The following is a 23,463-nucleotide window of genomic DNA, read 5'->3' on the forward strand; positions in this document are numbered from 1 at the left end:
GGACAAATAGATAACCATTTTCCTTCTAATAAATTGATAGCTTCTTTACCTCTTTTGCCTCTACTAGCACCTAAACTTTTCTCTCGAGATCCCATTCCTTCTGCTCCTACAGTCTTCACTGATGGTGGAAAAAAGGGAGCTGCTGCCCTCATATATTACCCGGACAAACAACCCCCTAAACCTCTCTTTACTGAGCTTCCTGAGAATTCCCCTCAGTACAAAGAACTTTATGCTGTTTTCCTTGCATTAAAAGCTGTACCAGAATCCTTCAACCTTTTTTCTGACAGTGTGCTTATGTGAAAATTGATGACAACCCACTTTCCCCTTTCTTGATTCAAATCGCCTCTATGCTGTCTTCTCGAACTCAACCACTATATATTCAGCACCTTCGTTCCCACAGCCCTCTTCCTGGTTCCCTGTCCGAAGGGAATGCTGCAGCTGACCGCCTTGCCTCCACAGGAGCTCTCCTAGTCTCTGTCTCTGATCCTGCTGATTTCCATTCTCTAATCCATGTTAATCTTAAAGGCCTTCGAGCTCAATTTCCTGATATTCCTTTACCACAGTTAAAACATATCCTAGCTCTCATAAAAACACCTGCTATTCAGACTTTTGGTGTTAACCCCCGAGGCTTAAAAGCTAATGCTATTTGGCAAATTGATGTCACCCACATACCAAACTTTGGCAAACAAAAATATGATTGTCTCAGTTGATACCTTTTCTAAATTTATGTGGGCAACAGCTCAGACAGGAGAAAGCTCTAAAAAGCTTATAAGCCATATGCTCTCCTGTTTTGTTATGATGGGCTTACCTCTTCAACTGAAAACTGACAATGAACCTGCGTTTACCAGCAAACAATTTAAAGATTTTTGTTCCCTCTGGAACATTACTCATACCACAGGCATTCCCTATAATCCACAGGGACAAGGCATTGTCGATAGGGCCCATCAAACCCTTAAGGCTCAATTAAATAAACATAAAGGAGGAATGTACCCCCCCCAATATCCAGCTAGCAAAAGCCTTAACTACGTTAAATCTCTTTAATATTTACAATAACTCGGACTTACCTCCTATTATTCTTCACTGGCAAATACCATCTACTCTCCCATCTATTAAGGTCAAATGGAAAGACCCACTTGATAAAATTTGGAAAGGGCCTGACCCTCTATTGACCATGGGAAGAGGTTTTGCATGCATTTTCCCTCATAATTACTCTAAACCTTTCTGGATTCCTGCCCGCCATGTCCGACAATACCCTCATGATGGCACTGTTATACCTGAAGAACTAGAAATAATACAAGAGGACTAGATGCAGGATGCATCCCAGGATCCATAATATGACATGGCAGAACCTACAAAAGTTGGCTCACAGAGCCCTCTCTCGTACAACTTCTCTGAATGTCTTATGTTATGACTGGCCAGTTGTGTTTTGTGAGTGTGTTGAATGACCAAAAATTTTTGTATGACCCATCTGCTCAGAGTACTCTAAATGTTAAAACCATTGTCACTAACATGCGTTAACTCTCTAAGTAACCTGAGTCTGTTTATAGTCCAAAGTCAATTATAGTAAACCTCTAACTTGTTACAAGTTTTATTGTTTTTCACAAGTAAGTGATTACAGCTATCAAGCCTTCATATGAGGAATCATCTGTTCATATGGTAAGGTATTAAACTGTAAGAAGTTCCTCCATATCCAACCTATGTGAATTAACAACATTCACATATACTTGTACAGTTAACTGGTGTATCTTGTCTTGCCACCATAGGCCTGCCTTTGTCAGCCAACAATTTAAAGATGTTTCCCTTTATAACATCACCCATGCCATGGACATCCTTTACTACCCCCAAAGACAAATGGCTGTTCCCCTGGACATCACATCCACTGACTGCTTCCCTTAGACTTAAGATATGATCCTACCTCTTCATACCAATGGAATACATTCCCCCTTCCTTACCTGTCTACCCTTAGTTGTGGGACACTAGCTTGTTTTACTTCTTCTGCTCACAATAGGTCCTATAATTCTTTTTTTCCAACATTTTAATTTATTTATTAATGAGAAAGAGAGGAGGAAAGAGAAAGAACCAGATATCTTTCTGGTACATGTGCTGCCAGGGATTGAACTTGGGACCTCATGCTTGAGAGTCTAATGCCTTATCCACTGCGACACCTCCCAGACCATGGTCCTATAATTCTTAACAAGCTCATGGCCTTTTGTGGCAACAGATTGATGCCATAAAGATGCAACCTATACAAACTCACTATCATAGGCTGGACATGGCAGAATATTGAGTTGCTGTGGAGGATTTGCCCCCCTCCATCAGAATGTCCACCATGTAGAGGGCTGGCTAGCCAATGACGGGTAAGAGGAAAATAGCGTTATCCAGTCAACCTAAGACAGGGCACCTGGTACTACTGGGCAAAAATGACCAGGTGTTCCAATGACGGGTAAGACGGAAGGCTGATCCCCAACCTAAGACAGGCACAGTCCACCCTGCCACAAAACAAAGTCCGCCAAACATCAAAACATGATATAAGACAGGGGGACATGTGGGGAGCCACATGTGCCCTCAAGGTTGCTATTGGCATGGCCATTGAGTTTATGTTAAAAGACAGTTCCTGGGAATCGGGCGGTGGCACAGCGGGTTTAGCGCAGGTGGCGCTAAGTGCAAGAACTGGCTTGAGGATCCCAGTTTGAGCCCCTGGCTCCTCACCTGCAGGGGAATCACTTCACGAGTGGTGAAGCAGGTCTACAGGTGTCTTTCTCTCCCCCTGTCTTCTCCTCCTCTCTCCATTTCTCTCTGTTCTATCCAACAACCACAATATCAGCAATAACAACAATATAATTACAACAATAAAATAACTAGGGCAACAAAAGGCAAGATACAAAAAAAAGGGATAAGATAGTTCCCGCTTCCCTACACCTTAGAGTCTTTGTTAAAAGATAAGTTCTTTTTCCCTATGAATATATAATAATAAATGAATAGGAAAGATACATCCCCCAATACTGTTGGCTAAGGCACTAAACCTCTTTTTCTATAAAGCATTCAAATCAGATGCCCTGCTAACCACGAGAAGCAGATTGTTTGTGTTTCTTCCACAGGAATCCCGGAAAAAAACATCTGGATCCCTGCACACCCTGACATCACCCACTAGATGGCACTACAGTGGCACAACCCCCTGAAACCCTAGATGTCACCTGACGTGATTTGAAGAACCTGATTCACAGACTTCAGGGATAGAACTTTTTATTATCTGTCTGCCTTTCCTGCTTCTGCTTTGCCTGTCACGGTTTGGCGGTTCCAGCTCACAATCTACAGAAGAGCAGAATTCCAGAGGCTGACCTTCCTCATGCAGCATTTCATCCCCTGCCATTTCTCCCCCTAGTCACCTACTTTGGACACTTTAGACAATTTTACAGCAGCTTCCTTCCCTTCACGTTGCTGGTTTTTCATAGACTGTCCCTGAGTAGTTCATAGACTTTATACACTGTTGCCCTGGGCATTAGATAAAAGGAAAGGGGGAGATGCTGGGAAATTGTGCCGACGCAGTCACATCTGCCATGTTGTCCCCTCAGGCTACTGCTAGTTCCCGCAAGAGTTGGGACATTCTCGGAGTGCCTGTTCAGCTATGTTGTGCCCTCAGGTCATTGTCTATATCCCCGTGATATTTGGAGTGCTTTGGTTACTCCTCCCCCCTCCCATTCTCACGAGAGTTATTATCCTATCCTGGAGTGCTATGGTTACTCCTCCCCCTTCCCATTCTCGTGAAAGATGCTCCTATAAAAGCCTTTCTTCTTCCGCACCTTGTTCTCTTGCCAGCACTTCACTCCAGTGTTCAGACGCAGGAAAGCTTACTGCGTGAGGCGGCCACTTCCGCTACCTCCATGTGGCGCCACCTGCTTCTTTAGCACCCAACTCTGAGGTGCCAGCGCAAATAAAGATTTGTGTTTCCTCTTCGCTCCAGACCCCTCCTCTCTCTCTTCTTTGTGGCCCGTGCACAACAACAAATACACCATAAAGTTGTACTGTATGAACTATAGATAGAAGTAAGATTGTATTAGGTAAATGTCATTCTCAGAAGTACACCGATACCATGAAGCTCTATTTTTCTCTAAAAATAAGCAGTGACCAAGATTTCATAACATTTTCACTTCAAGTGATATAAAGCCCCTCACAAGAACCTATAAATCGAATAAAGGGGATGGAGCCAAGGATGTTTCCACTTCCAGATTTTCCTTGGGATGACTTTCTAATCAAAAGACTAATGAGGAGTTTAGCAAGGGACCATTTGGAGAGCACTCACATGTGGCTTTTGCTGGAGGAGACAAAGGACCTGAGCCAGACTCACACAGAATAAAGCAAAAATCAACTATGAACAGCTTCTGCCTTCAGCAACACAAAAGGAAGACAAGGGACAGGCTTGAGTAATTCTTAGAGAAGAGTTGTGTGTTGAGGTGAGGATAAATTTCCATGCTATCAGCCATGTGTGAGAGTTTGCTATGGAAGGGATGTGGGCAGTGAAGTGAGTATACTTATAGCGAGTCCTTTGAGGTTGCCAAGAGGATGCAGATCATCAATGTGAAGAAGGCTGGAGATAGACCCCATAACCTCTCCCCCCCCCCATTTTTTCCACTATTAACAACAAAGGCTGAATTTGAGTTAGGAGTGTTAAGTCTCAAATACAAACTTCAGAAACCTCAAATGAGAGAAACATTTAATTCTGAATTTAACAATTATATTGCTGTCTGAAACTGAAAATTAGACATGTATAAACACAACTGTGGAGCCAATTGTGGTCTAATCCTGAAAGAAGTTAGAGGAACATTTTAAGGTATTATTGCAACCTTGATTTATTTTATCCTCTACAACTGTTTATATTCTAACAATACTTATCTAAGTATTATTTTCTAATACCCTTCTTGTATTTAAATAATATATATTGATTGGGTTGTCAGAAAAGTCATGATGAATTTTTTTCTATGTAAAAATGTGTCCTGACTTTTCTGATAAACTAATATAAATACAGAAGCCATCAAAATAGAAAGATATACATAATATCTCAGGAATGCTCATAACTTTGGTTAATTCTTTACATAGTATATCCTGGTGTAATCAAGGACATTAAAAATTAATTTTATTTGTTACACTTAGTCATAGAGTTTAACATTTTATAAATAAAACAACCAAGTTATTCATTGTCTGTAGACCAATAGAAAGTAGGTATGAAAGTAGGAGTTGATTCAAATTTGAGTCATCTAAAATATCAGTTCACAGAAGTTGACATAAATGCCAGATCATTACTAAATGAAAAAAAAATGACTAGGGTAAAATCATTTTAATCTCTACTTTTATTATAAATCCACAAAAACATATATACTAAACTTTTTAAACCCCTTTTTATTGTAGTTTATTTTCAAGTATACACAAGTGTTAGGCACCTCAAAGGCTAAGAGTAAGTTGGCAAATCATGTTATGGTAGAGAATGAAATTTCACTAATAAAAACATTACAGTATTGGACACTGGTTATCTTTTGAAATGTAATAATTTCTTCCTTACTAATTCTCCTAGATGTCAGGAAAAATCAATATAGTTATTATATTCTTCCCTCATTTTTCTCAGTGTATTTTTACCTTCCAGAGTCCGAGTATGAATTTGAGATAAAGTTGGTATGGTTGCTTACCACAGGTCTATGCACATCCCAGAATGCTCTCTCTTGGCTATCAAGGATCTTCCTTTCAATTTTGTCTCTCTTCTTGTCCACTCTATCAACACAGTGAAAATGAATAATAAGTAATATTAATTGTAGTGCCTATCTGGACAAAAGACCACAACTTGAACAAATTTTCCAAAAGACTCACAAGGACTCACTTTGCTTGTGCTTCTGCTTGCATAAAAATGAACTCCCATTTTCGAGCAAATGCTCTCTGCAGCCTGGCCAGGCTCTCCTAAAAAAAATAAAATAAAATAAATAAATATATATGGAAGACATTCTGACTTTTTTTTTTTTACTACTTCCTTCTAATTTGTTCATCACATCTATAAAGAAGACAAATTGCATGCAGCTGGGTGGTGGAGCTCCTGGTTAAGTGCATGTTACAATGCTCAAGGAACTAGGTTCAAGTCCCTGGTCCCTACCTGTAAGGGGAAAGCTTTGCAAGTGGTGAAGTAGGGCAGCAGGTGTCTCTCTGTCTCTCTTCCTCTTTATCTACCCTCTCTCAGTTTCTGGCTGTCTCTACCCAATAATAAATAATGATAACTAAAAAGAGAGAGAGAAGACAAACTGCTTCTTTTCACTGTTTTTTCTCTGCTAGGACTTCACACATGTGATTTCACTATTCCCAACAAAACACTTTTCATACTTTTTACTTCAGATAGAGACAGAGAGATGGAGAGATATCAAAGCACCACATCTCCCCCAAAACAGTTCCACATGATGCCAAGGCTAGTATTGCTGTCGAATACACGAATATACCATACCGCAAGGCATATTCTTAACATGTCAATTGTCCCTTGGCCACAGCAAATAATTTCTAAAGTAGTAAGTATACTTTGGTTCTAGATTATGTCAAGTTCTCTGAATGCAGTCAATCAAATTAACAGTCATAGAAGAAACAGGAAAACCTGATACAAATATTAATACTATGGGTATTTGGTTTTTAGAGAACAAAATTCAAAATGCTAAAACTCTCTTGTGTGGAAAAAAATGACTCAAGATTGATGTATTGTATGCTTTTGTTCACTTTATGAAAGAACACAAAAGTATTGTAGTTCTACTACTAATTTAATCAATCTACCCAGTTCCTTCGAGTAATGTAAACTCTTGGCAGACTACTAACATTTCTAGATTAGTGATTAATATTCACTAAGTAAAATATAGAAACTGCCTATGTAGAATTATATCACATTAATGTTAACTGATGATGATGAGCAAGTTTGGGGTTTTGTAAACAAAAAAAACCCCAGTTTTTAATGTATATTCCCTTTAAATCCATGGTACTTACAGCTTCATAATCTGCTAGTTCAAGCCTTGCCTTGTTTTGCATTGTTCTCTTACAGAGATAAACCGCTGGAAAAAAAAATAGAAATCAGTTATTTTTTTGATTATTTAACACTGAAGCACCAAGAATACATATAAAACACTACAATAAAGACATTTTGATCTTTATAATATTTTCCAAATTGTAATATTCATTTATTTCATTTTATTAGAGATGGAAAGATGAGATACAGGAGTGCTAATTAGATCAGGTATATGGAAGTGGCAGAGAATAAACCTGGTGTCTCAGTCACACAAATGCAGTCTTTTAATGCGTTGAACTATCTCCCCAGCCATTAAGTTGTTATGTTTGATTTTTATTTTTTTTGAGCAATACTAATCAATTTACTAAAATTTAAGCATAATCCTTGCAGTTATTAAAAAAATAACCAGACATATTTGGAAATTTGGAGAAGGCCAGGTGGTGACTCAACTGTTTGAGTGCACTAGGACCTGGGTTTGAGCCTTTGCTCCTCACCTTCAGGGAGCATGCTTCATGAGCAGTGTGAGTCTCTTTTCCTCTCTTCTTCGCTATCACCCCCACCCCTATCGATTTCCCTCTATCCTATCAAATAATAAATTAAAAAATAAAAAGTGGGAGAGAACAGCCACATGGAGAAGTCCCATTGGTAACCCTGATGACAAAATAAAAATAAATAAATAAACAAGAAGCTTGGTAGTCATTTATTTTATTAAATGTTTTTCACAATATTAGCTTCCTCAAAAATAAGAGGTGATTAATTCTAGACATGGTTATAGTAGAGCCGTCAACTCAAAAGTCATTCATCTTACAACTAAAAAATACAAGAACACACTAAACCTCATTAAAAAAATCTGGGATTTCTGTAAAAAACACCATTCTAGGGGAGCAGAGTCAAGATGGCAATCTGAGGTCAACACCTGGCCTACTCTCTGCACAAAACCCACTCTCAAACTGGGAATTCCAAGTGAGAGCAGGATTTCCAGGCCAGTAGGAGACAAACTATAGAGAAAGGGACAAAGAAGAACCATGATGGAACATTATAATTCATCTATAACCTGGCAAAAGGCTGCTAAAAATGACAAACAAGTATAGAGAGTGTGTCATATATCACCCACTTCAATTAAAAAAAAAAAAAGCACTTCACATCTTCCAAAGGCAGCAGCACATTAGAACAACAGCTGCAGAAAATCTTGCATCAAACTACAGGGTGACTGGCTTCATTTGCTCAGGAGCAAACCGACTAGTGGTCACTTCATACCATACCAGAACAGTAATAACAAGGACACAAACCACAAAAGACAACAAAAAAAAAATTGTAAAATCAAAAAGATCTACTACAACAATGAACCAAAAGAAAAGCGCAGAAAAAAATCCAAGCAAGTCAGAAGCAACTAAGAGAGAGGAAGGCATACAAACATTAATTAATGCATGAATCACAAGACTGAGGAAACAATCTGGAGGGAAATAGTATCAGAAATAGGGAAATAACATATAAGACTCTGAAAGAAAACATGGACTATCACAAGGTAATAAAAGCTTTTCAGAAAACTGAAAGCTGAAATAGCTGAGCTAAGAGGCAAGTTAGCAGAACAAGCTAAGTATACTGCAAGGAAAAAAAAATACGAGCTGTAGAATGAAACTGAGTGAAGGAAAGCAGAATAAAAGAAGAAAACAGAATTAGCCATACTGAGAGTTAATTAGAGGAAACTAACAAAGATGTAAAAGTGTTAAAACAAAGTGGGGGGTATTGAGAAACACTGAAAACAACAACAGAGACAATAACTATGACCATCAAATGCAAGCTCACACCTATAGTGATACAGAGGTTACACAGGCTTTTGTGCCAAATATGGGCCCCAGATGAGATTGATGGGATTTACAGTTAAAGTTATTTACACACTTTTTCCATATTTGGGAGGTATTCTGTTCCCTGATTCAGCTTTATAGTCCCATTTCCAATTCTGACAACACCTTCCTAAGACAATACTTTGGACCCACTTTCATGTTAGCTGTCAGGCTCAGACAAAAACTAGTAAAGTTATGGGCCCCTTGGAATATAGCTAAAATAAATAGACTTCCCAGATTTTTCCAAAATGGAGACCCCCAAATCTCATCTGCTATATTCTTACCTTTAGGTTACTAATTATTAAACAATTTGTTCTGCTTTATATCTAATGCTTTTCAGCCACCAAGTTGCAGATTCTACCATGACACCAACCTTACCTCTCTGGGCAGATGACCTCACCAATGCACTCTGGAGCCCCACCTCTCAAGAGCCCTGCCCCACTAGGGAAAGACAGAAACAGGTAGGGAATATGGATCAACTATATGCATGTCCAGCAGAGAAGAAATTACTGAGGCCAGATCTCCCACTCCATAATGATTCTGGGTCCATATTCCCAGATGGGTAAAGAATAGGAAAGCTTCCGATGGAGGGGATGCAAAGCCCAACACTGGTGGTGGGAATTGTGTGGAATCGTACCCCTCTTATCCCATAGTTTCATCAATCATTATTAAATCAATAAAAATAATAAAAATTGAAGGTAGGTACATGTGCATGATCAGTAGACAGAGAAAAGAAGAGGGAAATATCCTAAGATTAAAGATACTGTACTCACCAGCAACATGGGTGCACAGAATTTGGTGGTGGGTACAGTCACTTATACCTCTTAGAGACAAATTATGTTCAGGAGGACTTGACAGCCTGCTTTTAGTCACATGAACATTCCAGTGACAACTGAGTTGGCCAGGATGGTACAAATACGTTAAACACTTAGACTAAAGAAATACGTATTCAGACTAAGATGTAGGCAGTTATAGAACTTGAAAAACTCAACATTTTCATCTGGAATATAGATTTAGTAGTGATTTTTAAGATCACAGTTTAATAGGAGTATAGTTTCTGCCCACACCCATCATCAAAGAACTGTTTCCCCATATTGACCCCCCACCCCCCATATGGTGAGCCTGAAGGCCCTCCTACATCCAGAGTCCTTTACTTTGGGGCAATATAGCAAACCCAGTCCCAAGTTCTACACTGGGTTTCCCCTTACTGTTCATGATTTTCAGCTTCTGTCTATGAGTAAGATTATTCTCCTGCTTTATATTTTACTGCCTTTCACTCACTAAGTTTCAGATACTACCATGATGCCATCCTGACTTCCCTGAGCAGACAAAACTCACTAATGTGTCCTGGAACCTCACCTTCCCATATCCCTACCCAATTAGGGAAAGATATAGACAGGCTTGGGGTACGGATCAACCTGCCAACCTCCATGTTCAGCAGAGAAACAATTACAGAAGCCATGCCTCCCACTTTCTCCACCCCATGAGGAATTATGCTGCATACCCCCAGAAGGATAAAGAATAGGGAAGCTTTCAATGGAGGGGATGGGATATGAAACCCTGGTGGTAATCATATCAAATTGTACCCCTCTTATCCTATAACCTTATTAATCATTATTAAATCACTAATAAAAAAACTTAGAAAAAAACCTTTTATTATGATAAAAGGGCTATTATTATAGATAGAGGAAGGGCTTAGATAGCAAGTAGGGCATCTGAAGGAGAGAAGATCAAAAGAAAATGGTTTTTTTGGATAGACCAATGAAAAGTTCACTCCAGATGAGACAGAAATTAGGGATAAAAAAGCAAAAGAAAATTTTGCAGGGGCCCATCTTCTCTAGTGACTCCCGTGTGTCTGTTCATAAGTTACATACTTTCCACTGAATATGATACATATTTCTTTCTTCAAATAAAGTTTTTCTTTCTTTATTAACAGTGTATCGCCTGCTTTTTCTCAATATCTAAGAAGAACTGGACATTGGTGAGTGGCCCTTGGCCTCTTGCTGGGTAGCCAAGGAATAGGCTCTTGCAACACACCCATATATGACCCTGAAAAGAGAATTCTGTAAGTGACTACTATGTCACTAATAAAAAATATAAGAGGAGTAATGTGTCTTTAAATAAAACATCAAATTAACTTAAAATAGATATAGAAATATAACATCAATTTTTACAAAAGAATTATACAAAGTAGTAATTTTATTAGCATAATAAATTATTTTGTATTATAATATGAACTTTAAAGACTTTCACAAACAAAAACATCTAGTTTTCTTCTTTTCTTCATTTCACAAGAATGGTAATAGGTCAATTGTTTTTCATTAGTAGAAAGTATAATATCTTATGAAATGATATAATTATATTCTACTTCAGTCTTATTGAAAACTTGGTCTCCTGGATGCTAGAGAAAGTCCATTAATAATCCAGGTAGTGAATATACAGGATAGGTGACAGAGGGAGATAATATTATCTAAGAAGTATTGTTATTGAGCTGTCAGATTTCTTCAACATTTCCCAGGATGTTAGTGATTCTCACAATAATTTCAAGACATTTAAAAAATGGTGCTACACACTTTACTCTGTTCAAGGACATGAGTTCAAGAAAATCTGAGACCACATCAAAAATTAATGCTATTTATTCCATTTTTACATTCCAAGATTTCCTATACAAAGGTCTAGACAAAGACAAAAGTGAACTGTGAAATGATGTCACTATTACTGCAAATGTTAAGAATTAGGCTGCTTCTGTACAGAAGCCAGACCTTTCACCTTCTGCATCCCACAATGACCATGGGTCCATACTCCCAGAGTGTTAAATAATAGGAAAGCTATCAGGGAAGGGGATGGAATACAGAGTTCTGGTGGTTGGAACTGTGTGGAGTTGTACACCTCTTATCCTACGGCTTTGTCAATGTTTCCTTTTTATAAATAAAAAAATAACACACATACAAAAGAATTAGAATGCACTATTGAACACATCTACTGAGAATCTACAATGGAAATTTTACTTTTCTAAGTACATTTCTTAGTAATTTCCAAAATCAGTGACTTTTATTTATTTATTTCCTTTTGTTGCCCTTGTTGTTTTATTGTTATAGTTATTATTGTTGCCGTCGTTTTTGGATAGGAGAGAGAGAAATGGAGAGAGGAGGGGAAAGAGAGAGAGGGGGAGAGAAAGATAGATACCTGCAGACCTGCTTCACCCCTTGTGAAGTGACACCCCTGCAGGTGGGGAGCCGGGGGCTCGAACTAGGATCCTTACGCTGGTTCTTGCACTTTGCGCCACCTGCGCTTAACTCGCTGTGCTACAGCCCGACTCCCAAAATCAGTGACCTTAAGCATTATTGAAATTCAAACTTCAATAGAAAAAATATCATGATGTATAAATTTTCTAGTATCAATTTAAGCTCACTCCTGAAGAAACCATTATTATAGAGTCTACTGATTTTAATAAAATTTCTAAAATGTCCTCAGCTGCTGGTAAAAGAGATTTTAGAATACAAATAATGCCCCTGAGGGTATCTCATCATGAGAATATCAAATCTTCTTAAATATTTTATTAAATAATTTCAGTTTTCCTGTAAAATTGCCTCTAATCAAATTTTAAGCCCTGACTCAGTGCTGCAATAGGCAGCCTCCCCCTGCCTCAAGTCTTGGCTTTTATTTATTATGGTCATTTAGTCTTTGTTCTCTTCAAAAGAAAACTTCATTTTAGGAACATACGTCAGGGCCTGGTGGTGGCACACCTAGTTGAGCACACGTTACACTGTGCAAGGATCCAGGTTCGAACCCCCCAGTCCCCATTTGCAGGGGGAAAGCTTTGTGAGTGGTGAAGCAGGGCTGCAGGTGTCTCTCTGTAGCTCTCCCTTTCTATCACTCCCTCCCTTCTTGATTTCTGGCTGTCTCTTCCAAATAAATTAAGATAATTAAAAAAATATTTCTGCCAATATTTTCCTCTAAGTGTTAGGTAGTTTCTGGTCTTAACATCCAAGTCTGTGATCCATTTGAAATTTACTTTTGCATTTGGTGAAATGTAGTGGTTCAGTTTTATTCTTCTGTATGTTTTAACCCAATTTTTCCAACACTATTTGCTGGAGACTGTCCTTTCCCCATTTAATAGTCTGGGTAACATTGTCAAAGGTAAGATGTCCATAGGTATGGAGGCTTATTTCTGGGCTCTCAATTCTATTCCAATGGTCAATGTGTCTACTTATGTTCCAATACCAAGCAGTTTTGATCACAATGGCCCTACAATAGAATTTGAGATCTGGGAGTGTAATGCCTCCAGTTCTGTTCTTTCTACTCAACATTGTTTTGGCAATTCTAGATAATTCCAGATAAACATGTGTAACTTTTGTTCTATTCTCCTAAAAATGTGGTTGGGATCTTGATTGGGATTTCATTAAATTTGTATATGGGTCTGGGTAGTTTATTCATTTTGATGATGTTAATTATTTCAACCCATGAATATGGAATATCTTTCCACTTCTTTGTGTCTTTTTCTATTTCCTTGAATAGAGCCTCATAATTTTATTTTTTTAAATATTTATTTTATTTATTTATTCCCTTTTGTTGCCCTTGTTGTTTTATTGTTGTAGTTATTATTGTTGTTGTCGTTGTTGGATAGGACATAAAGAAATGGAGAGAGGAGGGGAAGACAGAGAAGAGGAGAGAAAGATAGACACCTGCAGACCTGCTTCACCGCCTGTGAAGCGACTCCCCTGCAGGTGGGGAGCCTGGGTTCAAACCGGGATCCTTATGCCGGTCCTTGTGCTTTGCGCCACCTGAGCTTAACCCGCTGCGCTACCGCCCGACTCCCCATAATTTTCAATATACAAGTCTTTCACTTCTTTGGTTAGGCTTATTTCTAGATATTTCTTTTTGTTTTTGTTACTATAGTAAAAGGGATTGATTTCTTGATAGCTTCTTGTTCTAACTTAGTGTTTGCATAGATGAATGCCATTGAATTTTGTATGTTAATTTTGTAGCCTGACACCTTACTATATTGCCTGATAATTTCCTAAAGCTTCTCACTGGATTCTTCAGGTTTTTCTATATATTATAATATGATCTGCGAATAATGACAGTTAGACTTCTCTTCCAATATGTATCCTTTTAATTCCTTGCTCCTGCTTGATTACTATGGCAAGACCTTCCAACACTACATTGAATAATAACAGTGATAGTGGGCAGTCTTATCAGCAGTATAGTACCTGATTTGAAAGTGAATGTTTCCAGTGTTTCACCATTGAGTATAATGTTGGCTTTAGGTTTGCTGTATATGACCTTCATTAGATTAAAGAAATTTCCATCTATTTCCAATTTTATAGTATTTTGATCATGAAGGGATGCTGGATTTTGTCAAAGGCTTTTCTCTACATCTACTGCATTAATCATGTTGTTTTTTTTCTTTTATTGGTGTGGGGGCTTGCATGTATTGATTTATATGAGATTTTTTATTATTGGTTAAATGTATTTTATTGTAATAGGTCTACTCATGTGTGCTAGCTCTTCCTGATTCAGTCTTGAGAGGTAGAATGTTTTTAAAAACTTGTACATCTTTTCCAGACTCTCTGTCTTGGTGTCATATTGTTCACAGAACAAGTATATGCCACTGTGAATTTCTGTGGTATTGTGACTTCTCCCCTATCTTTTTACCATCCTATATATATGATATGTCTGGGTGTAAGATTGTCAATTCAGCTTACTATTTTGAAAGACCACCTCTTGGGCTCATGGAATTTCTGTAGTAGTAGGAGGAGGAGGAAGGGGGGAGCAAGAGAAGGAGGAGGGGGAGAAGCAGTAGCAGCAGTGTGTATGCAACTTTTGCTTGTTTTTACCACAAGGGTTTACTCTGAGGCTACAAGTTTTTACAAACATTACAAGTTTTTAAAAACATTCTACCTCTCAAGACTTGTTGTTTATGTTTGGGAGCTCCAGCAGGCCGGGCTAGTTTTGCGGCGGTGAACAGAGACTCGGGGACTCATGGTTGAGCTGTACACAGTATCTCTTTATTCATGCAGGACACAGCACAATCTATACCAAGCTAAGCTAAACTAAAAACTACAAACAATCTTGTCCTTATAAATATACTAGCCCAGTTAGGGTGGGAACAGGATGCGACACAGAGAGGGTGGAGAGAAAAGTGACTGGTGGAAATCAGGGTATGACAAGGAGAGGGGGCGGAGCAGGTGAGAATTCTACCACTAAACCACCAATGCCCTGGAGGGAAGGTGGTGCTTGTTAACAGAGGTTATGTAAATAGAATACAGTGTTATGTAAATAGAATGCAGGGGGGGATTAAACCAAATGAAACAGAAGGGGTTTTTAAAGCATACCAACAATTCCCCCTTTCTTTTTAACTAATGGCCATAGTATCAGGATTGTGGGGTGAACAGAAACCTATATCATACAGGCATTTTCAAAAGAACTGGCATAAGACATGGAAAACAAAATAGATGAGCAGCAATAACTTGATGCCAAGGGGAACATTTCTCGCCTCAAAGGGCAAGGCCCAGCAGGCGAAAGGCCATTTCTTGCCTCTGGGAGTACTTCATGCCTCTGGGAGCATCTCTTGCCTAAAAGGGTGTTTCCTGACTCTGTGGGCATAACCTAATAAGGAGGGAGAGTTTTCTATCTTGGGGGACAGAGCCTGCAGGCGAGGGGACATGGCCTATAAAGTCTCAAGGCAACTGGCTGAAGTTAGTCTTTGAAAACATAGCAGCGTGTACCAGTAAGTCCGATGCAGGTGTCAGTCCAAAGTAGATGACCATGGAAGAAAATGCCAGGGGATGAAACGCTGCATGTCTGTCTCGATGGGGAATGTCGGCCACCAGAATTCTGCTTTTCTGTAGAAAGTGAGCTTTGGAGTCTGTGACTCTGTTTCTTCAGGTCGTGCCAGGTCACATCATTGGTTTCCGGGGGTGTGTTGTAGTCATTTCATCTAGTGGACGATGTCAGAGAACAGGATCCAAATGGATTTCCGGGAATTCCATTTGAGTAGATGTTTTTTCATGTGAAGACTTGACAGCTGAAATTCACTTACTTGTCAAACAAAACTTGTAGCAGATTAGAAGTTTACTATAATTGATAACTCCATTATAATTGGAAGTCCTTTCTAGTATGATTTTAAGGTTGTTTAAACAGTTTAAACTCAATAAAATGTGGAAAGGTAAACAGAAGAACCATGGTAGAAGCCTCAGGCATGAGAATAATTAACATAATCATTGCACTATCAGCCCTGCCCATAACTCATACCGTTTCAGGATTAAACATTTCAGATTTATGCCAAGACGTAAAAAAAGAAATCAAAGGAGGGAAGAAACAAATTTTTGGATTGTTTCTGGATGTCTCTAGAAATCATGGCTGCATCTAGCTTTTTTTTTTTTAAGTCAATGTCATACAAAAATTCAGTCATTCAAATCACTCTCTTATGATATGCAACTTGAACCAGATTATCCAGATCTCACCATGTAGTATCATGAGTCCCCGGAGGGCATCCTAGTCCAAAAAGCTCTTCAAAATTCCATTTAGGGTGCTTCTGACTGTTCCTGCTGTATTGCTTCAGGCATCTACTTTTAAAGCGTCTTCCCATCGAAGAAAGAATCCAATCAGGAGAGTAGAATTAACCATGTGTCTCCATTCTTGGGGACTGCCAGGGTACTGGAGAACGCTCCTCAAATTAGAGTAGTCCTTCTCCATGGGACACATGTGAGAAGAAGTCCAGAAAGTCCCAGTGGAAATCCCCATGCATATCCCAAGGTCTACGATCATGGTCATAAAGAACCAAATTGTGGCCTGCAGCAAAATGTAGTCCTTTTACTCAGGAAACATGGGAGAGGGAATCCAGAAAGTCCAAGGAGAAATCTCAGTGCATCTCCCAAGCTCTATGATTAGGGTCACAAGAAACCAAAGTTCCCGGTCAGGGAAACAAAGTGTGGCCCAGAGCAAAATGTTCCAGAGACAGAGTAACTGTCTCATGATGAAACAGTAGAGGCTTTGGCAAACCTCTTCATAAGTAAAAGAGAAGACCATAGTGCATAGGTAGGCAAAGTCTTCACTTATCTGGGAGTTGTGCAGGTCTGGCCCCACGTTGTAGGCGCCATATGTTGTTTTCATCGGGCTGGCTTCATGGGTGGGTAAAAGACGACCAGGGACTCATGGTTAAGCTGTAGGCAGTATCTCTTTATTCATGCAGGATGCAGCGCAATCTATACCAAGCTAAACTAAAAACTAAAAACTACAAACAATCTTGTCCTTATAAATATACTAGCCCAGTAGGGTGGGAACAGGATGCGATGCAGAGAGGGTGGAGTAAAAGTGACTGGTGAAAATCAGGGTATGACAAGGAGAGGGGGCGGAGCAAAAACATATCATGAACCAGTGGGGATTGAACCAATGCCCTGCAGTGGTTATGTAAATAGAATACAATAGTTATGTAAATAGAATACAGTGTTAAGCAGGGGGTATTAAACTAATGAAACAGAAGGGGTTTTTAGAAGCATACCAACAAAGACTGAATCAGGAAGAGCTAGCACACATGAGTAGACCTATTACAATAAAATACATTGAACCAATAATAAAAAAATCTCATATAAATCAATACATGCAAGCCCCCACACCAATAAAAGAAAAAAAATTTGGAAATCAAATTCATCATTCACAGCAGTCATATTTTCTATCTCACATTTTTATAGAGACAGAGAAATCAATAAGGGGGGTGGGGACTAAAAAAGGACATCTGCAGTCCTCCTTGATTGCTCTTGAAGATCCTCTCCTTCAGGTGGGAACAGGGGCAGGAAGCATTGAACCTAGCTAGTGTCTCATGCATGATAATGTGTGTGTTCCAGCAAGAAAACTATGTGCCAAACAAGGAATTCCTGTTTATTTATGTCATTCACTCCCACTTTAATCCTTATTTCACTTTCTGCTCTGACTCTGGATCTCATTTGTTGTGTTTAAAGAGTCTTCAGATGTGATGTTTGGGTTTTTTTTTTTTTTTTTTTTTTAGCGTTTTCTTATTTTCTGATAGTGTTTGTGTGGCTATGAATTTCTTGGCACTGCTTTACTGCATCCTATAGCTTCTGATAGCTTGTTTTTTCATTGTCATTAGCTTCTAGGAATGTCTTATTTCCAATTTTACCAATGGTTGTTAAGAAACATACTATTGCATCTTTATATTTTATATCTCTATCTGTTTATATTTGACTATTAATTTAACTACAGTATGCCTTAAAAGATGCTTGGAAGTACATTACTACTTCTCAGTGTTTTGATGTTTTCGTGTCCATCATATCCTAGCATCATATCCTAGCACATACCATCATATCCTAGCATCATATCCTTGAGAATATTCCAAGTAGACTCAAAAGGAATATGCATCCTATTTCCTTGAAATGAAGAACTCTGAAAATATCTAGCAGATTTGCCTTATCTAACTTTTCATTTAAATATCTTGTCTCCTTATTAATTTTTTCTGTTTGGTTGATATGTATATTTAAGAGAGTGGCATGTTAAAATCCCCTATTATTATTGTTCTATTATCAATATGTCCGATCAGTTCTATCAATAGATGCTTTAGATAATTTGATGCCCCTTCACCTCATGCATAGGTGTTGAATATTCTTAGGTTCTCTTGGCTGATTGATCCCCTGTCTCAATACTTTAAAATCTAATGTTCATCCACACATTTACCACCAAGACGAGTTCATTTATTAAAAATAAAGTAAGGAGTAACAAAAGTTTGTGTAGTTTAAAAAAGTTCAACTGTTCAAATATTACATGTAAAAGACTTGCAAATAAAATAGTATATTTTAAATTGATTTTAATTTTAGTTTAGTGATTAAGAGTGTTTAAATGAACTAGAAAGAGGAAGTCATTATTATATGGTATCTGTTCAATAATAGCTTAAATAGAGACTTACTAAGGTTGGAAAGAGGTCAATTATAAGAACTGAACACTTGGTCTGTGAAAATATTCAAGTAGCTGCTTTGTAAATTTAATCCCTAAAGAATTACTTTAAAAGATTTTTGTAAAATGGTCAAGAACTATACACATGAAACCAGATTTATGATCTTTAGTCTCCTGCCTTGTTCTATCTTTATGTATTTATTTGTATAATTTTACCTAACTCTTTAAGTCAACAATTTGAAAAATATTTTTTAATTTTGCTTACTGATATTAATAGTAAAATCCAGAATATATACCCCTAGGTGAGTCATAGGTTCTTTGGGTTTGGGACCACATTTAACAAAATGTGAGTCTTGTTTTCCTTGTGGGTTCATTTTACTAATTTCTGAGTGTGTTGCTTCTAAACATAAGGGACTATATCAATTTATTGGTGGGTTAGGGATGTTAACACATATTTTGGTGAGGTATAAAGCTGCTTCAGAGACTTCAACAGACTTGTAAAACAAAATTTCCTCAAAAAATCAAATAAAAATAAAATATGGGCATTGACAGGTCGATCCATACTCCCATATTTTGTGGATCAACCTGTCAATGCCCATGTTCAGTGGGCATTTAACCTTCTGCATCTCACAATGATCTTGGGTCCATACTCCCAGAGGGTTAAAGAATAAGAAAACTATCAGGGGAGGAGATGGGATATGGAGTTCTGGTGGCAAGAATTGTGTGGAGTTGTACCCCTCTTATCCTATGGTTTAGTCAGTGCTTCCTTTTTATAAATAAAAATTTTTTTAAAAAAGCAAAACATGAAAAAATAACTATTTCCATTGTGAGTCTTAGTCTATTTAATATCTTTTTATAATTCATTCACTTTTATTGACTGAGAGAGAGAAATTGAGACAAACAGGAGAAATAGAGAGGGAGAGAGAAAGGGAGACACCCACAGCACTTCAGAGGCTTGAATTCTGGTCCTTATGCATGATGTCTTGTGTGCGCTACCTAGAGCATCACCGCTCAGCCTCATGAAGGTTTTTCTACTAGGAAAAAAAACTGTACTAGGGGGGCAGAGCCAAGATGACAACTTGGAAGCAGCTGCTGGCACGAGCTCTGACATCAACTGCTGGAAAGGTTAGGGATACGTGGTCTTCAGCAGGATGGTGAATAAGGGGTCCTAAAGGTAACACCAAGGAGGTGACTATAGCACAATTTGGGTTAGAAAAGAGAAAAAAGAAAGGAAAAATTTTGATTATTTCCGAAGAGCACCCCTCTCCCCTCGACCTATAACTGACCCCAGGGCCTGGAGAGATGCTACTAGCAAGCTCCCTGCTGAGCTCTTTTTTTTTTTTTTTTTTTTTTTTTACCAAGATTCCTGGCTCGCCAGGAGTGTCATTCCAAACCTTTTCCTTTCTGAGAGCCAATCAGGAGCCGACCAAGATACAGACTGACTGTTAGTGTTTTTTTTTTTTTGCTTTGTTCTATTTTATTATTACTATTATATATACATGTGTCCCTTTCCCCCCCTCCTTCAGGTTGACCAAAATGAACTCTTAGTGTATTTTCCATTGCTAGGTGACTGTGTGTCCTATCTATTGAAAGAGGAACTTGTTTCACTCTACCTACCTCCTCTATCCACTCTTCTCCTTCTCCCTCCTCCTAGCTAATTAAAAAAAAAAAAACCTCTTTCCTTTCACTGCTCTTTTTTCCTTTTCTTTTCTTTTTTCTTTCTATCTTTTTTTCTTTCTCATTCTTGTCTTCCCTTCTCCCTTCCTCCTTCTTCAGCTTTCTGAATTTACTGATACTCCTTTTAAAATTATTTTGGGAAAGAAATCTGACTCAGAGTGGACTCTCTTTGTGTGTGTGTCTTCTCTACTTCCCTTTCTCCTCTTGCTACCCCTAGAATTTACACTGAAAAGTAGATTTGCATAATTGTCTATTCTTGCTATCTCTTTTTTCCTTACTCTTTCTTTTTCATTTGGATTTGGTTGCTATTTTTTCTGGACTGGAGGCATTGTTTGGTTAACTGGTATTAGTTAAACTGCTTCAAATCTTACTTCAGTTACTATTGTAAATTCCGAGGTTGGTGATTGCATTTGTTTTAAAGGTATTTAGTATAGCGTGGCTTGTACTCAAAACACAACAACTAAAGAATAACAGAACATAAAAATAAAAAACACATAAAAAAGGTTAAACCAAGAGCAAATAAAACTGCTACTACAATGAATGAAGACAAGAGACCAGAAGAAACTACAAATCAGTCAGATGTAACCACAGCTAAGAAAAATGTGCAAGCAATAATAAATTTAATAATCACAGAAATAAAAACAACTTTGGAGGGAAGGGCTAGCAGTATTAGGGAAAGAATGGATGAGACCCTCAAGGAAAATGCTAACTACCTTGAGGCAATTAGAGAAGTGAAAGCTAAAATAGCTGAACTGAAGAAAGCAGCTGAGGGAAGGGAAAGCAGAGTAACAAAAGCAGAAAACAGAAATAGCCAGACAGAGGATGAGCTAGAGAAAACTATGAAAGTGGTCAAAGAGCTCAAAAAGAGATTGAGAGACACTGAAAATAACAACAGAGACATATGGGATGATCTCAAAAGAAGTAACATTCATATAATTAGCCTGCCAGAGAAAGAAAGAGAGGAAGGAGAAGTAAATGTTCTAGAGGAAATCATAGAAGAAAATTTCTCAGATCTTAACATCAGAAAGGACATTAATATTCAAGAAGCTCTGAGTCCCAAACAGAATCAACCCAGACCTGAAGACACCAAGACACATCATAGTTACAATGAAAAGAAGTAAGGGTAAAGAAAGGATCCTAAAGGCTGCAAGAGAAAAACAAAAAGTCACATACAGAGGAAAACCCAAAAGACTACCAGAAGACTTCTCCACTCAAACTCTATAATCCAGAAAAGAATGGTAAGATATCTATTGAGGCCTCAATAAAAAAGGGTATCAACCAAGGATAATATATCCTGCTAGACTTTCATTCAAATTAGATAGAGGGATCAAAACCTTCTTATACAAACAACAGTTAAAGGAGGCAACCATCACCAAACCTGCCCTGAAAGAGGTGCTAAGACCTCTTATAAACAAAAACGTCACTATCATACTTACAATATATCATATCAAATAAAAACTTCTTGAATAATGGCACTACAATACAGTAAATCCATAATATCAATAAATGTCAATGGCTTAAGCTCATCCATCAAAAGGCACAGAGTGGGAAGATGGATCAGAAAACATAACCCAACCATATGCTGCTTATAAGAATCCCACTTGACCCAAAAAGATAAACACAGACTTAAAGTGAAAGGATAGAAAACTATCATACAGGCTAATGGACCACAAAAAAAGGCAGGAACAGCCATTCTCATCTCTGACACCTTAGACTTTAAATTAAATAAAGTAATAAAAGATAGGCAAGGGCATTACATAAAACATCAAAAACCTACTGAAAGAATTACAGAAATACATCAATAGTAATAGAATAATAGTGGGAGACTTTAACACCCCACTCTCACACTTAGATAAGCAAAGCAGAGAATCAACAAAGAAACAAGAGAATTAAATGAGGAGATGGACAGACTAGACCTCCTGGGCATTTTCAGAATTCTTCACCCCAGAAAACTACAATACACATTCTTTTAAAATCCACACAACATATAGTAAAGGATAGACCACATGTTAGGCCACAAAGACAGTATCAACAAATTCAAGAGCATTGAAATCATCCCAAGTATCTTCTCAGACCACAGTGGAGTAAAACTAACATTTAACAACAAACAGAAAATTACTAAAAGACATATAATTTGGAAACTAAATTACATACTGAGTAAGAACCACTGGGTTAGAGAGACACTCAAGCAAGATATTTGAATGTTCCTTGAAACAAATGAAAACGAAGACACAAGCTCTCAAAATATTTCACACACAGCTAAAGCAGTATTGAGAGGGAGATGCATAGCCATACAATCACATATTAAACAACAAGAAAAAACTCAAGTAAATGCCTTACTGCACATCTTAAGGACTTAGAGGAAGAGGAACAAAGGAACCCTAAAGCAACCAGGACAGATATCACTAAAATTAGAGCAGAAATAAACAACATCAAAAATAAGAGAACCATACAAAAGATCAATGAAGCCAAATGTTGGTTCTTTGAGAAATTAAATAAGATTAACAAAACCCTAGCCAGACTCACTAAACAAAAAAGGGAGAAGACTCAAATTAATAGAATTAATAGCACCAAAAATGCAAATGACCCCCTCCAAAAATGGGCAGAGGATATGAACAAAACATTCACTTCAGAGGAGATCAAAAAGGTTAGCAAACATATGAAAAACTGCTCCAGGTCTTTGATTGTCAGAGAAATGCAAATAAAGACAACACTGAGATACCACCTCACTCCTGTAAGAATGGCATACATCAAAAAGGACAGTAGCAACAAATGCTGGAGAGGCGGTGGGGACAGAGGAACCCTTCTGCACTGCTGGTGGGAATGTAAATTCGTCCAGCCTCTGTGGAGAGCAGTCTGGAGAACTCTCACAAGGCTAGACATGGACCTTCCATATGACCCAGTAATTCCTCTCCTGGGGATCTACCCCAAGGACTCCATAACACCCAATCAAAAAGTTATGTGTACACCTATGTTCATAGCAACACAATTCATAATGGCTAAAACCTGGAAGCT

The 23,463-nt window shown here is 38.1% G+C and overlaps 1 protein-coding gene across 4 annotated transcripts in view; it reads right to left on the bottom strand.

Moving 5' to 3' along the window:
- The window catches only part of RGS7 (regulator of G protein signaling 7), a 522,282-nt gene that overhangs the window by 57,440 nt on the left and 441,379 nt on the right, over window positions 1–23,463 (bottom strand). For all 4 annotated transcript variants that reach the window (XM_007532564.3, XM_060192035.1, XM_060192037.1 and 1 more), the window contains 3 exons: window positions 7,000–7,064; window positions 5,867–5,943; window positions 5,679–5,760 (listed from right to left, as the gene is read on the bottom strand). In XM_007532564.3, the coding sequence (XP_007532626.1) occupies window positions 5,679–5,760; window positions 5,867–5,943; window positions 7,000–7,064 (224 nt within the window). The remainder of the gene's footprint in view (window positions 1–5,678; window positions 5,761–5,866; window positions 5,944–6,999; window positions 7,065–23,463) is intronic.

Source organism: Erinaceus europaeus, chromosome 6 (genome assembly GCF_950295315.1).
Source record: "Erinaceus europaeus chromosome 6, mEriEur2.1, whole genome shotgun sequence".
In the NCBI taxonomy this organism is placed as follows: Eukaryota; Metazoa; Chordata; class Mammalia; order Eulipotyphla; family Erinaceidae; genus Erinaceus; species Erinaceus europaeus.